The sequence below is a fragment of the Malania oleifera genome, chromosome 11, assembly GCF_029873635.1.
Source record: "Malania oleifera isolate guangnan ecotype guangnan chromosome 11, ASM2987363v1, whole genome shotgun sequence".
Lineage (NCBI taxonomy): Eukaryota > Viridiplantae > Streptophyta > Magnoliopsida > Santalales > Ximeniaceae > Malania > Malania oleifera.
In genome coordinates this window covers 19547861-19563173 of record NC_080427.1, presented here as the reverse complement: position 1 = coordinate 19563173, position 15313 = coordinate 19547861, and the positions used below count along the sequence as shown (strand labels likewise).

The following is a 15313-nucleotide window of genomic DNA, read 5'->3' as shown; positions in this document are numbered from 1 at the left end:
AAAAAGGCAAACACTGTCATGTGACTCCTTTAATTCTTATGCAATCTAAAACCTTTGAATTTATGTAGTTTGCTTATTTTACAGTCATGCGTTAAGGAGAAACCAATAATAGGCTTTTAACTTCTTTTAACTAAATGCACTTACAAAAAACTTAATGAGAAACTAAACAATAAGAATAGAACTGGAGATCACACCAAACAAACATGTCAATCCATCTAAACGTGGCAAAAGAAACTATTACAGTCATGTCATTCTTAGGTGGTCTAAGACCTTAAATTTATTAAATTTATCATTTTTCAGCAAATTATTAGTTTTCTTAAAAACTGAAACCACTAATTTAAAAAATGAGAGACTAGAAATACCACTTCCAATATCAACTACCAATGGTTGTGCAGGATCACAATAAGCAACATTCCAATCAATCTCAAATGGGAACGCCTGCAGAAAACAACAGCAACAATGTTATGAAATGCAGATGATATAACATTTCAGCAGTATTTTAAGATAACATAAAGCAAAGCTTGACTATATGCCAAATAATTGAGTTAAAATTAATTCAACGGCTCTTGCCAGATTCATAAAGTCACATGATTTCGTTTAGTAGATGCATGCTTATATATGCTATAACTTTCAAAATATATAAAGTCATTCAGTGTTCCTCAGTCCACACTATTTTATTGACTTTTATCACCATTCAAACGCTGCTCGTCTTGTTTTTTCTACCAGTAATTGCCAAGCCTCAAGAGAATGCGGGTGATGAGTTAATAGGAAAGATGTTCCATAACACTAATGCACATCCACAAACAAACACACAATCACAATTCACAACTTCAATATAGAAATAAAATTACTGAATCACTCTGGAAGCTAAATTACTTAAGAATGTTTGGGCCTCCCTGGAAACTAACAGTCGATTGTTTTGCTTGGTGTTTTCAACACAGATCAGTGGCACAATCTGTGGACACCAACATCTCACAGCAGTAAAATAGAAAGTTGTTAATGGTTATTTGGTAATTTAGCATTATTAGTATGAGCTAGAGTTATGCTAGTAAGTGTGAGTTAGTAAGGGTATTATGGCCATTGGCGTCATACTTGACATATATTATAAATAGAGGGAGAGACCTATTGTTGATGTAAGGTCTTCCATTTTGCCCAATCATTCAACATGGTATCAGAGCAAGACCCAGCCTAAACCCTACCACCACCACCAAACCAAACCCTAAACCCTGCCACCAAACCAAACCCCAAACCCAGCCATCCTATGCAAATCAGTCGGTGTAAAAGGATCAACCACACTCCTACAGCCTAGAAAAAAGTCCAGGGATTGCCAAAAAGCTTAGCCATCACCAAAAAATTCCCTGTTCATTGCTGCCCTTCTCAGAACCTTCAAACCCCTTCCATATTTCACTAAACCATATAACCACCAACAAATCCCTCCAATCTGTAGATATGCAAAACCCCATCACCAGAAACCTCCTTATGGATCACCACACGCTGGCCAGCTTCCAGCAATGTTGACCCCTTGCACTGGCGCATGAGACAATTTCCGGCCACGTTTTTCAGCATTTTTTTCTGCAGAATGGCTTATTACTTCCATAGACCATAATATCAAGTTATTCGGCATGTTTTTTTTTTTTTGGTTTCAAAAATCCAACCTTTTTCGACCATGCACTCGTGGCAATCCAGTGTTGTTCAGTATTAGTGAAGTTAAATGGTGAGTCTCTTGGAGCAGTGGCAGCATACATACATTGATTTGTAGGGCTGTGGCAGTGCTATGTCCAGCTGTTGATGACTCCGTTGCGATTGAATCAGTGTTTGACTTGCTTTTGGTTATTGGGGTTGGCCCAGAAGTTCATTTGTGGTTGTTTCAGTTGGTCCAAAAGTTCGCTCTTGGAATCCCAAGGGCATTTTGTTCACTGTGTATTTCTGATTTGCTGCTGTGTCAAGGTTGTGTGTGCATTGGGATGGTGTCCTCAAATCCCAAAAGTGTGTTTGTTCAGGTGAACAGCATGCTATAACTGTCTCTAAGAAAGGGTATTCAAGGCTCCTACAGTATCAAGCATCCCAACAAGCATCTCATCACATTGCATCTTTTGCTCAGAAAGGAAATCCTACAGTCTGTATGTCATCGGGTATCTCTCCCACTAGTCCTTCGATTTAGGGGTGTAATCGGTTTTATTCAGTTTGGTTTTGCCCAAAACCGAAAACTGAACTAAAATTACTCATTCTTTTATTTTACAAACCAAAACCGCACCGAAAACTGACTACTACCGGTTCGGTTCAATTATATATTGGTTTTTAAATATTATAAAAATTTTAATTTAAGAAAAGCCCAAGTAAGAGGGCATAATTCAAAATTTTATTGAGAAAGGCCCAATAGAGAGCATTGTATATTATGAAGAAGGCCCAACACAAAAGCCCTTCAATCCAAACCCAATTCAAGACTTTAATAAGAGCTAACCACAAAATAAATAAATAAATAAATTTCCTGGGCCCAGCCACTAGAGGTTATGTTCACACAACAAGGCTTGGTAGGTTGGATATATATATATATATATAAGGGGTGGAAGGGTTGTCCCTTCTTCCCTCAGCCAATGTGAGACAACCATTCTGTTTCAAAGCAAGCTTTCTATTTCCCTTCTTCCCAACATTCAAATTTCAAAGCAAGCCTTCTGTTTCACTCTTTGATTGTCCCACATCGGAAAGGAGTAAACTCAAGAACACTCTTCTTCTATATAAAAACTCTTCCCTCCCTTTTTCTTCCTCTTTATTTTCCATATGTCTCAGCAATCAAGCCGCTTGGACTAATATATACAATGATAATTAATATAAAATAATATGTGAAACATTAATAAAAATACACTAAAAATGTAGATTATTAAAAATAAATATATAATTTCTCAGTTTTCGATTTTTTCAGTTCGGTTTTACTATAAAACCAAGAGCAAAACAGAAAATTGGTTTTTTATAAAACTAAAATCAAAATCAAAAATGAAAATTGAGAAACCAAACCAAAATGTTAAACGGTTTGGTTTCAGTACAGTTTTTGGTTTTTCAGTAATTTTTGTACACCCCTACTTAGATTATCAACTATATTGTTACTAACCATATGACAAGTGTAACCAACTTCTTTTATGCCTTCCAACTTCCTAAACATCTACCTCAAGTTATCCCAGCTCATGGGTCCACTAGTCATTTTTTGATTAAACAAACAATAACCCAAATGAAGATATTAAAATCAAAAAAAAAAAAAAAAAAGGAAAGGAAATTCTTCACTAGACAGTTGGCCGACTCTTTAGGGCGGTCAACTAGCTTTCCCTCCACTTTTGATTGCTTGGTGCCATCCATAGGTGGTTGACCGACTCTCTTAGGCGGTTGACCAACCCAGCAAAAATTCAAATTTTGAGTGGTCCTCAAACGATTGGCTGGGAAATTTAGGCTTGCCACATACCGCAACGATGCCACATGTCAAGCAACAACACTGACAATTGGTGGTTGGTAGTTATTAGTAGTTAGTTTTGAATTTTTAAAATTCAAATTCAAAGAAGCCTTTCCCTCCTTTCCATTAGAGGTCTATAAAAGGACCTAATGGGGGAGAAAAAGGGACGTCTAAGTCGAAACAAGGTGAAGTTTTTGAGGTTTTTTGTAGGGGTCACAAGGGGACTTTTATTGAAAGAACAAAAGGAAAGAAAACCACACACCTCTTCCTATGTTTGGGGTGTGAGTTGAAGTGAGGGTGTCCTCCACTTGATCTATAGAGTTTTTTTCTTCAATAAGGTCAGTGGCTAACCCTCTACTTCATTCATTTCCACCTGTTTCATAAGTTTTGAAATGTTGAACAATATTGATGATTCTTTGAATCTTATGTTCAATGCTTCATGATTTCTACATTAATTCATGTCAAAAATGCATGTTAAAAGTAGTACAACATGTTTCTATCTTGATTGGATTAAAAGAAAAAAAAAAAAGGGCAAGTTTAAAGATAAAAAAAAAATGGCATTTTTTAGGATGTTTACTTGCAGGCGATTGACTAGTTTACCCAGGCAGTCGATCACCCCTCTTTCTTTTTGAAAAAGTAGTCGTTGGCTACCAAGTGGTCAATCAACCTCTACAAGTGGTCGACAGCCAGATCCTGAGAGTGCTATTTTCTACAGTTTGAGTGTTTTTGGATCTCTACACTCAATAGTGTACATTTGATTGAATTGTAATGTCATTTTATTAAAGGTTTTCATGATTTCTCCATTAAAAAAAAAAAACCAAATTTTCTTCCATAAATGAATTTCTGTGAAGTTTTCATAAAAGATTCCAAGATCTTAACAAATTTTTCAAAATATTTTTGGAGTCATACATCCATGATGCAGCGTTTGGATGTTCTCCAACCTTTCTAAACAAAATGTCAAGGCAGGTTTGTGGTTCTCCCTCCAAAAATCCACACTTTTCAAATTAGATTTTATGGTTTTCCTTCCAAAGAAACTAAAGCATCTGTTTAGAAAGTTTAACTTTTTAATAAACCATTCATGATGTGGCTATTGAATGGATTAAAAATCCACTTTTCTAAAAGATAAAATGAGAGTTTTCAAGTTGTGTTTTATTCAAGTTGTGTTTTATGGTTTTCCTCCATAAGAAACCAAAACATTCAAAATTCAAGAGTTTTCGTAAAATAATCCAAAAAATGTAATTCATTTTTTGAGAACTACAGATGCTTTGATTCCTCTTTTGAAGATATGTAGGTAATCTAATTTGTAGATCCAGCCATATCAAACAAAAAACCAGAAGTCTTTCTTTCTTCTCTTCTTCATTTTAAAATTTATGCATTTTCGTATGTTTTTTTAAATAGATATTAAGTAGTAGGATTTTCATGAGGTTAAGTCCTTCATATGGATCCTACGGAAGTATTTTCAAAGGGGTTTAAGGGGTGGAAATTTTCTAAAACGAATAAACAAAAAGGCAAAGAAAGTTGCAGAGAGGCAGTCGATTGGCCTTTGTCAGCGATCAACTAACTAATCCCGCAACTTGATTTTTCAAATAGTTTTTTTTATTTTTTCACTATTTCCTTCAAAAATTTGCTTTCAAAAAGGGAGATACTACACAAGGTGAGTGCAGTAACTATTCATAGAATGAGTGTTTTAGGATGCTAACTCTTTAAATCCCAACCAAAAAAGGATTTAAGGTATTAACTTCCCCACTCACAAAAGTACTCCCAAACCTAATTTGTTTTCAAAAAAGTTTTCATTTATTTTGCCTTTTCAAAACTAAAATAAAATGGCAACTTCGTTTTTTAAAATAAATAGACAAGTTAGGAAACCAATGGGTTGGTAGTCTATACTTGTTTGGTTTGTAAATGGTCACCAAAATATTGTAACCAAAATGGGTCTTCAAAATTTGATGTTGACAAAGGGGATAGGAACAATAAATCCTAGTCCCTACATCTCTCTTTCTTCTATTTTGTACATTCCTAAATCCACTTTTAAACGCATGCCAGTAAAGTTACAAAGTCACGAAATTGTTTTGTAACCTTCTTTCTAGATTCTATGGTTATTCAAGATTTGAAGACAAGGAAGGCAATTGGCATAGGAGATAAGGCTCATAGATTTTATTACTTTGAGTCGCTTTCTCCTCCCATTGCCTGCACAGCTGCTGCTACACCACCTCAAATCCATTGTCACCTTGGTCATCCGTCCATCGATAAATTGAAACAGCTAGTACCTACCTTGAGTTCTATGTCTAGTCTTTAGTGTGAGTCATGTTAGTTAAGAAAACATCATTGCTTTCCCACTGCTTCTTGGGTAAACAAATGGGTGGCTAGTCCTTTCATGCTCGTCCATTTTGATGTTTGGGTTCTTAGTCATGTCACATCGAAATTGAAGTTTCAGTAAATCACATTTGTCAATAACTAATCCAGGATGACTTTGTTGTATTTAATGAAAGATCGTTCTAATTTGTTTAATATCTTTTGTGCCTTCGAGATACTCAAAGTGATATGCTAAGGAGTACTTCAATACCCAATTTAAAACCTTTATGACTAATTCCAGTATGACCTGTCAGTCATCTTGTGTCCACACTCCACAACAACATGGAGTTACAGAACAGATAAACAAACATATTGTCAAAGTCACTCATACCTTATTGTATCAAATGAATGTCCTCAAAGTTTTTGGGAGTGATATCATGTTGCCCTCTCATCAATAAAATGCCATTCTTTATCCTTGGTGGTAAAATCTCATATTCAATTATCTTTCCTAAGGCCCCCTTATTCTCCCTTCCTCCTCGTATATTCAATTGTCTTTTGTCCATCAGTTAACTCCAAAACCATATAAGTTGGATCCTCATGCTATCAAATGTATTTTTCTGGGGTAATCCTATACTTAAAAGGAATATCAATGTTATAGCCCCACTTCACATCAATTATTTGTCTCTACTGATGTCACTTTTTTGAGTCTACACCACACTACTCTGATTCTTTGATTTCTATTGAACTTGATGAGTCCCTTCCCATGCCTTGCCTTTCGGATCCAAACCTAATATATGTGCAATCCTCCTACATCTTCATCCAGTTTGAGGTTCTTCTTGTCACTTAGATCATCCAAATTTGCAAGTATACACACTGCGATTCAAGGGAGGAGAGCCTCCTCTTGCTTCCACCTCTACGCCTTTAATTCCCTTGTCAGATGATCCTATTTCCCAAGATGTTGATCCTCCCATTGTTGTTCAAAAAGGTAAACGTAGTTGTACCCAACATCGAATCTCTAATTTTGTTTGTTGTAACTTCTTTTCACCCTCATATTACTATTTTGTTAGTACTTTGTCTTTTGTTGATCTTCCAAAATCTATTTTTGAATCCTTGTCCCATTCTGAGTGGAGGAATAACGATTGGAGAGATGCATGCGCTACAATATAGTGATACTTGGCAGTTGGTACCTCTATCTCCTAATAAGTCCATGGATGTTTGTTGCTAGGAGTATATTGTGAAGGTCAATCCAAATGGTACCCTGGCTCAATTGAAGGCCCACCTTTTTTTTAAGGGATATACTAAAGTGTAAGGTTTGGATGATTCAAGCAAAGTCTCTCAAGTCGCTAAACTTACTTCAATTCGTTTGTTCATCTCCTTAGCCATTACTTATCACTGGCCTCTACATCAGTTAGATGTGAATGGTGATCTTCAAGAGGAGGTCTATATGGAGCAATCACCTGGGTTTGTTGCTTAAGGGGATTCAGGGTTTGTGTCTTGGCTCAATAAATCACTATATGGTTTAAAACAGTCTCCTAGAGCATGATTTGGTTGATTATATGTTGTCATACTTGGACCAACCACCTGGGTTTGTTGCTTACGAGGACTCAGGCTTTGTGTCTCGACTCAAGAAATCACTTTATGGTTTAAAACAGTCTCCTAGAGCATGATTTGGTCGATTCAGTGTTGTCATACTTGAGTTTGTCCTCCGACAGTGTGCAGTAGATCACTTTGTATTTTATCATCATACTTCATCTGGCAAGATTTTTCTTATTGTGTATGTGGATGATATTGTGATTATTGGAGATGATGATCAAGGCATCCAGGATCAAAATCTTTTCCTACACACTAAACTTTAGACCAAGGATTTGAGACCATTGAAGCACTCCTTGTATAAAAGTATCGAGATCTCGTATAGGAATAATCTTGTCACAAAGAAAGTATGCTCTTGATCTTTTAGATGAGAGTGGGTTGTTGGTATCCAAACCTGTTGATAGACCCATGGATCCCAACGATAAGTTAGTGCCAGATATAGATGATTTGTTGCCTCACCCAGGACAATACCAAAAACTTGTTGGAAAGTTGAATTATCTCACAGCCACTCATCCAGACATATCTTTCGCAACAAGTATTGTGAGTCAGTTTCTCAATTCTCTGAGAACAAGTCACTTGAATGCAGTAGTTCGCCTTTTGAGATATCTCAAAAGTGTACCAAGGAGAGGTCTCTTACATCAAGATGGGGCTCCTACTCATATTCACGGGTACACAAATGCAGATTGGGTTGAATCGCCTTCCAGCTTCATCTCTACAACCAGGTACTACATCTTTGTTGGTGATAATTTGGCTTCTTGGATGAGTAAGAAATAAACCATGGTGACCAGGTCAAGTGTTGAATCAAAGTATAGGGTTATGGCTCACACTACATGTGAACATGTGTGGTTGAAGAACATCTTGGAAAACTAAGTTTTAAACATTCTCGGCCTACAGAGTTTATGTGTGATAATTGAGCAACTATTCATATTGCCTCTAAACCAGTCTTCAATGAGCAAACAAAGCACATCGAAGTTTGTTGTCACTTTGTTGAGGAGGAACTTATGCAAAAGCTCATTACAACCACTTATGTGAAGTCTGATTTTCACCTTGCTAATTTATTCACTAAAGCCTTGAGAGGTGCTTGTGTGAAATTCATTTGCAACAATCTAAGAGCATATGATATATATGCTCCAACTTTAAGAGGAGTGTTAATGGTTATTTAGTCATTTAGCTTATTAGTATGTGCTAGATTTATGTTAGTAAGTGTGAGTTAGTAAGGGTATTATGGTCATTGGCATTGTACTTGACATATATTTAAAATAGAGGTAGAGACCTATCATTGATTTAAAGTCTTCCATTTTACCCAATTATTAGACAAAAGCTGCTCTATATATTGAACTACAGAAACAATGTTATGTAAAACAAAAGTTAATAAATTTGAAAAAAAAAATCAATTAAAATCAAAATCAATCCAAATGTAATGCTCTCTCATTGGTTGCATTGTCAATAATGCTTATATACATATACATATATACATATATATATATATATAAATGTATATATGTATATGTATATATATATATATATACATATACATATATACATTCTCCAGGAATATTCACATTCTCCAGGAATAATCATCTTCACACTCATCCTGTGTAGATAGCTCAGTTATTAAACCACCCATGTGAAACTTGCATGTCATAGCCTACTAGCTGCTAAAGAACTTAAAATTGGAAATATTCACATTTTACTAGTAGTAAATTCTAAATAACTAAAAATATCCATAAGATAAATATATGTAAATGAAACAAAAGCATAGCCTAATTTCTTCAATGGAAAAATGCACCTTTTACTTAGCATCTCAAAAAATGTACTTTTAATTTAATTTTGGTGCTTTATAAGGGCCATTGTCTGGTACAAATAAAAGTTCGTATAAGTAAATCCCCAGGGCACAGGTTTCACTCTTGAGAGCAGCCACTAAATCAAAAATGTTTTATATTGTAATTGGGAGCATGGATTTGGAGCAGCCTTGGATTTAGAATTGTGTAGATAAAATGTATTGACTTTAGTTCAAATCCACACAAATCTACAACCAACGCCACGAATTTGCATTCCCAAGCACAGCATAAAGGTTAGGAATCTTAGGATCGTATCCAAACTACCCCTTTCCAGGACCCTGCTTGATAGGATCGCACTGTGGAATAACCTTATTTTTGGTGCTTTAGGAAGCAAAACAGGAGGGGGGGAAGAAAAGAAAAATTTTTACTTTTGAAATTAACTTTAGAATCATTATTTTGTAACTAATGTTACAATTATTCATAAACAAAACAGCAAAAAAAATCGCTCTTTAGTTGTTTCAGGGGAGTGGGGAAGCAAATCATTTTCTCCCTCCTTATATAACTACCATCACCAACTCTACTGCTGCCATGTCATCACCATCACCATGAACAGAACCCCATTGCTACACTGTCTAAATAAATGTCCTATCACCAGCACTGCCACCCTCTGAGCTCACACAATCTTAGCTATCAATTCTGCAGCCTCCACCACCACCACAGCCATCAAATGTTGAATGTTGCCACCTCCATTGTTCTTACAAAAACAATGAAAACTTTCCAACTGTCATCACTGCATCCACACTCAAAACATTACTAGCCACACTACTGCCACCCCACAACCAATATCACCATTGTCATCAGCATCAACAACCCATCTATACATGCTTTCTTGTTCTGAGTAAAGAGAATTTATTCTCACGGCATCTCTCAAACATGCTTGAACATTTAACCCTAGGAGAAAATAAGTAATTATTTATCTCAGAACTGAACTAAGAATCAAAAAACTTGAAAACACTAATCTTGCCATCCTGGCCTATTTTATGTGCCAGAAATCACTGTTGCCTGTTCTTGGTATACAAGTATACAGAAAATGGAAGATATCAAGATAATCTTTAGAGCATAAAAGGACCAGATGAAAAGATACAAGCACCAAATACACCTACACCATTTATGTTTGATCAAAAATAATGAAGATTAAGCTTTGAATAACTTATTTTAGGAAATTAAATGGTAGAAGGCATTAGTAATGGAGAGTGGAGACCATCACAATCAGGTGCATACATCAAAAAGAGATTCCAACATCAAAGTATCCAGTTGCAACTGCAGAAACTATAGATGAAATTTACAAAACATACTTTGTCTAAGGCCATCAGCCCAGGAAGTTTTCTTCCTTTGAGAAACTCCCACACCACTGAAGCATTTTCAACCATATCATAATCTGAGATAGACTCCGATTCCTTCAAAAATGCTTTGCATGCTATATTCCCAACGACTGTTATGTCACAACCACTTTGGCTTAGTTTATCAAGGATATATGCCAGCTTAGATGGCCCAGTTATATCCTGACTGGATAACCTGAATTTCACTGGACCAATCCATATAATTTTCTGTAAAGCATTGAAGAAAAATGTATCAAATAGGTTCAAGCAGCATGGCATGGGTGAAACAAAGGAAGATTCCAGAACAAAATGCCATGAACAACTATTAAACAGATAGTTTTAAATACAGACTCCAAAAACTAATTATTCAAAAACTAAAATAGTGTTAATTTATTGCTTAAATAACAACATGCAAAATTTTAAACTAATTTTAGTACGTAAATATGTGAATATGCCTCCAATGCAACAGAAGTTATATGGAAAAACAGAATGAAGAATGTTTGGGGCCTGACTTGTGTGGCAATAAATGGTACACAGATATATAGGTAAGACAGGAATCATCTTCACTAAGAGCATTTTGAGAAGCATAACTAAAACATGAATGGGAATGACTTAGTAGTACCTCTAAAAAAATTTTGCACTCCCATGCCACTTAGATGATGTTAGAAGAAAATATGCTAATTTAGTAATTATGTGGTTTGAGTAAGGCAATTTTTCCTTTCATGCCTTTTTTATTATTAATATATACGAGGGCAAACCTCGAGCTGTACATATGCTCCAGGAAACTGCCACCTGATTTTACCTCTTCTTTTCTTCTTCTCCACTTTTCTTCTACTCTTCTCTTCTCCTCTTCTTCTCCCCTCCACCTCTAACTTTACAACATGGTATCAGGGCATTGATTTCCTCTCAATATGATTTATCTGAGTTTCTTTGATACTCTGTTTTTTGGTTTTTTTTTTTTCCTTATCCTCCCCAAATCAGTCCTCAAAACTGATTTTTTTGGTTGGTTAGAGAGTTTTTTAGGGACACTCATCCTCTCAGTTAAGCAGTGTGGCATCCTTGGCAGGATGCTGTGTGTGTTCATGGTTGTTTGCTGATGTGAAGTCAGTAATACTCTGTTTCTGGTATACTGCCGTTTCCATTCCACTGGTTGGTTGTGGCATGATGACACTTTTTATGTAGCGTGTGTTAATGACTGATTGCTTGCAATCTTGTATCAGTTATTGGTTGGTTTCTATTGGACTCAATTTCCTGTTCTTGCCTGCACTAGCTTCTAGTCATTGTTAGCCATAATGCTTGTAGTTGCTTCCAGGTTGTTTATCAAGTGTCTGCAGTGCTGTTGTGGTCTGCCTTGTTCTTCAATGTCAAATAATTCCTCCTAGTACATTGTAACTGCAGTTCTATGGTCATAGCTGCCTCTTTGAAGTTCCAAAGTGCTGTAAAGTTCTGGATCTTTGAATTTCTGAAGTGGGGTTCTGTGCTAGAGTGTGCTGCCCGATTATGCATTGTTGCTGTGTTCATTCCCTATACTGGTGTGCGCTGAGATGCAGCATATTGGGGGTGGTTTCGATGGCCACTACAGAAACAGCATCAGCTGATACAGTTATTGTACAGATCACAGCCATCAAATTGGTTGTATGATCACACCTTTCAACGACCTGTCGTGACCTCAGGCACTGCGTGAATAGAATGCTCCAGCAAATTATGGATAACCAGAGAGAGTTGACCAATATTGTCGAAAACAAGTTTGATATCACATCCATTCTCATCGACAAATGTCAGAACCATATTCAAAGACTGCATGAGGAGCTAATGCAAATGATTGAGCACATGTCAGCATTCTCTCCAGCTTTCAAAAATAAAGAAGCAGAAATGCAGCACCTCAAAGCTCAGCTAAATTCCCTCAAGCAAAGCCAGGAGCAACAGCATAGACAGGCGAGGATTGACCCTCTTTTCTCTCCATCCACTTATATTAATGCAAAAGGGAAGTCCAAGTATCCTCAGTCTCAAATCACCAAAGGTGGCTCTCAATCTTCTTCACAAGCTCCTTCCCATGGTAGGCAATGTTTTGGAGGACAAGTACAAGGTCTGGATGACAATCATGGCAAAGGTAGTGTATTAGGGCAAGGAGTTCGTCATGGCAATTCCCACATTTGCACACAATGTGGCAAGGACAATACTACATTGATCATTGTTGAAGTCTCCATGGAACCTACTAGGGCCAATAAGCCTACTGTGAAGGGTGATTCTACTTTTGACACTTCAATTGCACCCAAACATTGCACTTGGGAAGTTGAGTACATCATCTACCATGTGCTAAGAGAAGTACAGCAATCTTGTTCAACTCCAAACTCAGTCTTCTACATCAAGTGCTACTGTGGCCCATTTAGGTATAGCCAAGCATCTTGCCTCTTTATCCTCCTCACTTTAGGTTGTCAACTCAGATGCCTCCTCCTATATGACAGGCAATCCAAATTTATGAATGAAGGAAAGCACAAACATCGTCGCCACCATGCAGTCGCCTCTTTAGCCTTCTCTGTTTCAACTCCTAGTTCCCAACAAGACTTGGAGTTGCCAATGGCTCACCGAAAAGGTGTCCAAACATGTACTTGGCACTCCTTAGTTGCTTGTCCTATTGCTCATTATGTTTCAACTCTTTCACCTTCCTAGCCCTTTGAATTACTTTCCCTTGTCTACTTCCTCTGTTTCTTCCCTTCCTCACATGTTGAATTTTCAATGTCTAGGTGGAAGCATGCAATGGGTGTAGAAATGGATGCCTTGACCTCTTGAAGGGTATGGGATTTGGTGGATCTTCCACCAAATAACGAGTTGGTTGGATGTCATTAGGTCTACAGTCTACACCATTGCCTCAAGAACGCCTTTTAAATCACTAGTCTACACTATCAAATATCTTCCTAACAGCTTAAGGCTCGATTGCTCACCAAAGGATAGATATATGGTATTGATTATCTTTAGATCTTCGCTCATGTTGTTCAACTAAACTATGTACGCGTATTGATCTCATCGAAAATTAATTATGATTGGCCCTTCTACTTGTTGTAAAGTTAAAGATGGAGGACAGAAGAAGAAAAGAAGGGAAGAAGAAAGCAAGAGAAAGAATGAGGAGGCAGTTTCCTGGGGACTTAGGTACAACTTCAGGTTTGCCCTCACAAATATAAATAATAATAAAAATATTAAGGGTGAAAATACCCCAACTCGCACAACCTAATTGTTGAAATAACTTGTTATGTTCTAACACTCCCCTTCAAGCTAGAGGTGTATAAATATCATCCAACCCTAGCTTATTACAACCATTAGACAAGGGGGGCTTTAAATAAAGGCTTTGTGAAAACATCACCTAACTGACCACAGAGTCACAAAAGTCCTCAGGACCTTCTAATTATAGCATCCCTTTCAAAATGACAATCAATTTCAATGTGCTTTGTCCTCTCATGGAGTATTGGATTGCTAGTGCTATAAATGGCATCTTGATTATCACAAACATATCCATTGACTTCATTGTCGAAAACCCCATATCAAGAGATTTTAGCCATAGCTCAGTATTATGCTTCACCACTAGATCTTGCTATAGTAGTATGTTTCTTGCTACGCCAAGTAACAAGAATACCTCCCACGAATGTATAAGCCAACCCAATCTACATCAATATATCCCATGAATTCACTATTTTTATTACATTTTTATATCAAACCTTTGCTCAAAGAGCCTTTGATGTCGCAAAATCCTACAAACAGCATCTCAATGTGGTGGTCAATTTTCCATAAACAAACTCACCACCCCTACTATAAAAGACATGCCAAGTCTAGTGACAGGCAAAAGGATGAACTTGACAACCAATTGCTTATATCAACGCTTGTCTTCGAATTCTAGTCCAACTTCCCCAGATAGCCTCAAGTTAGGATCCATAGGAGTATCAATTGGTTTAGCTCCTAACAAACTAATCGCATTTTAGTAAGTCCAAGGTATATTTTCACTAAGATAGACTCAATCCTTCCTACACTATACAATCTCACTACCTAATGCAAAGTACCCAAGTACTTGAATGGAAGTTTAGCTTGAAGACAATGCCTAACATCTGCAATGCCACTTTGTTCACCATTAGCGATGATATCATCAACATAAACTACTAGAAGTACCACATTGCCACATTGCCTCTATTTTGCATAAAAAGACTAAATGATAATAGTAGAACTAATGAAGCCAGATGTAGAGACCACCCCACTAAATTGTCAAACCAAGCTCAAGGAAATTGCTTAAGACCATAAATAGCCTTGTCCAACCTACATACCTTAGATCCCCCACTAAGCAACATACCCAGGAGGTTGTTCCATGTATACCTCTTCCAACAAATCTCCATATAAAAAGGCATTCTTCACATTCAACTAGCATAAGGACCAATCAAAAAATTAACTGCCAACGAGATCAACACACGAATAAAATTAGTCAAGCAACAAGAGATAAGGTCTCAAAATAATCAATACCATATGTTTGGGTGTATATTTGGCAACCAATCAAACCTTAAGTCATTCAATAGAGTTGTACGAAGATATATAATAGTCTAGACCCAACAACACCTAACCAACCCCTTAGTGGGAGGACGATTGACCAAGTCCCATGTCCCTCAAGTGGTCAAAGCATCCATTTCTACATCCATTGCATGCTTCCACCGAGGGTTGGCAAGCGCTTCAAAATGCAAGGAACAAAAATAGAAGAAATAGACAAGGCAAAAGAATACATAGGATTAGGAAGGTGAAGAATTGAAACATAACAAGCAATAGGATAAGTAACTAAGGACCGCATACATGTTCGAGTA

General features: G+C 36.8%; 1 protein-coding gene across 2 annotated transcripts in view; it reads right to left on the bottom strand.

The window, feature by feature from the left end:
• The window catches only part of LOC131168081 (uncharacterized), a 116478-nt gene that overhangs the window by 24637 nt on the left and 76528 nt on the right, over positions 1–15313 (bottom strand). For both annotated transcript variants that reach the window (XM_058127280.1, XM_058127279.1), the window contains 2 exons: positions 10458–10709; positions 363–438 (listed from right to left, as the gene is read on the bottom strand). In XM_058127280.1, coding sequence (XP_057983263.1) covers positions 363–438; positions 10458–10709 — 328 coding nt within the window. The remainder of the gene's footprint in view (positions 1–362; positions 439–10457; positions 10710–15313) is intronic.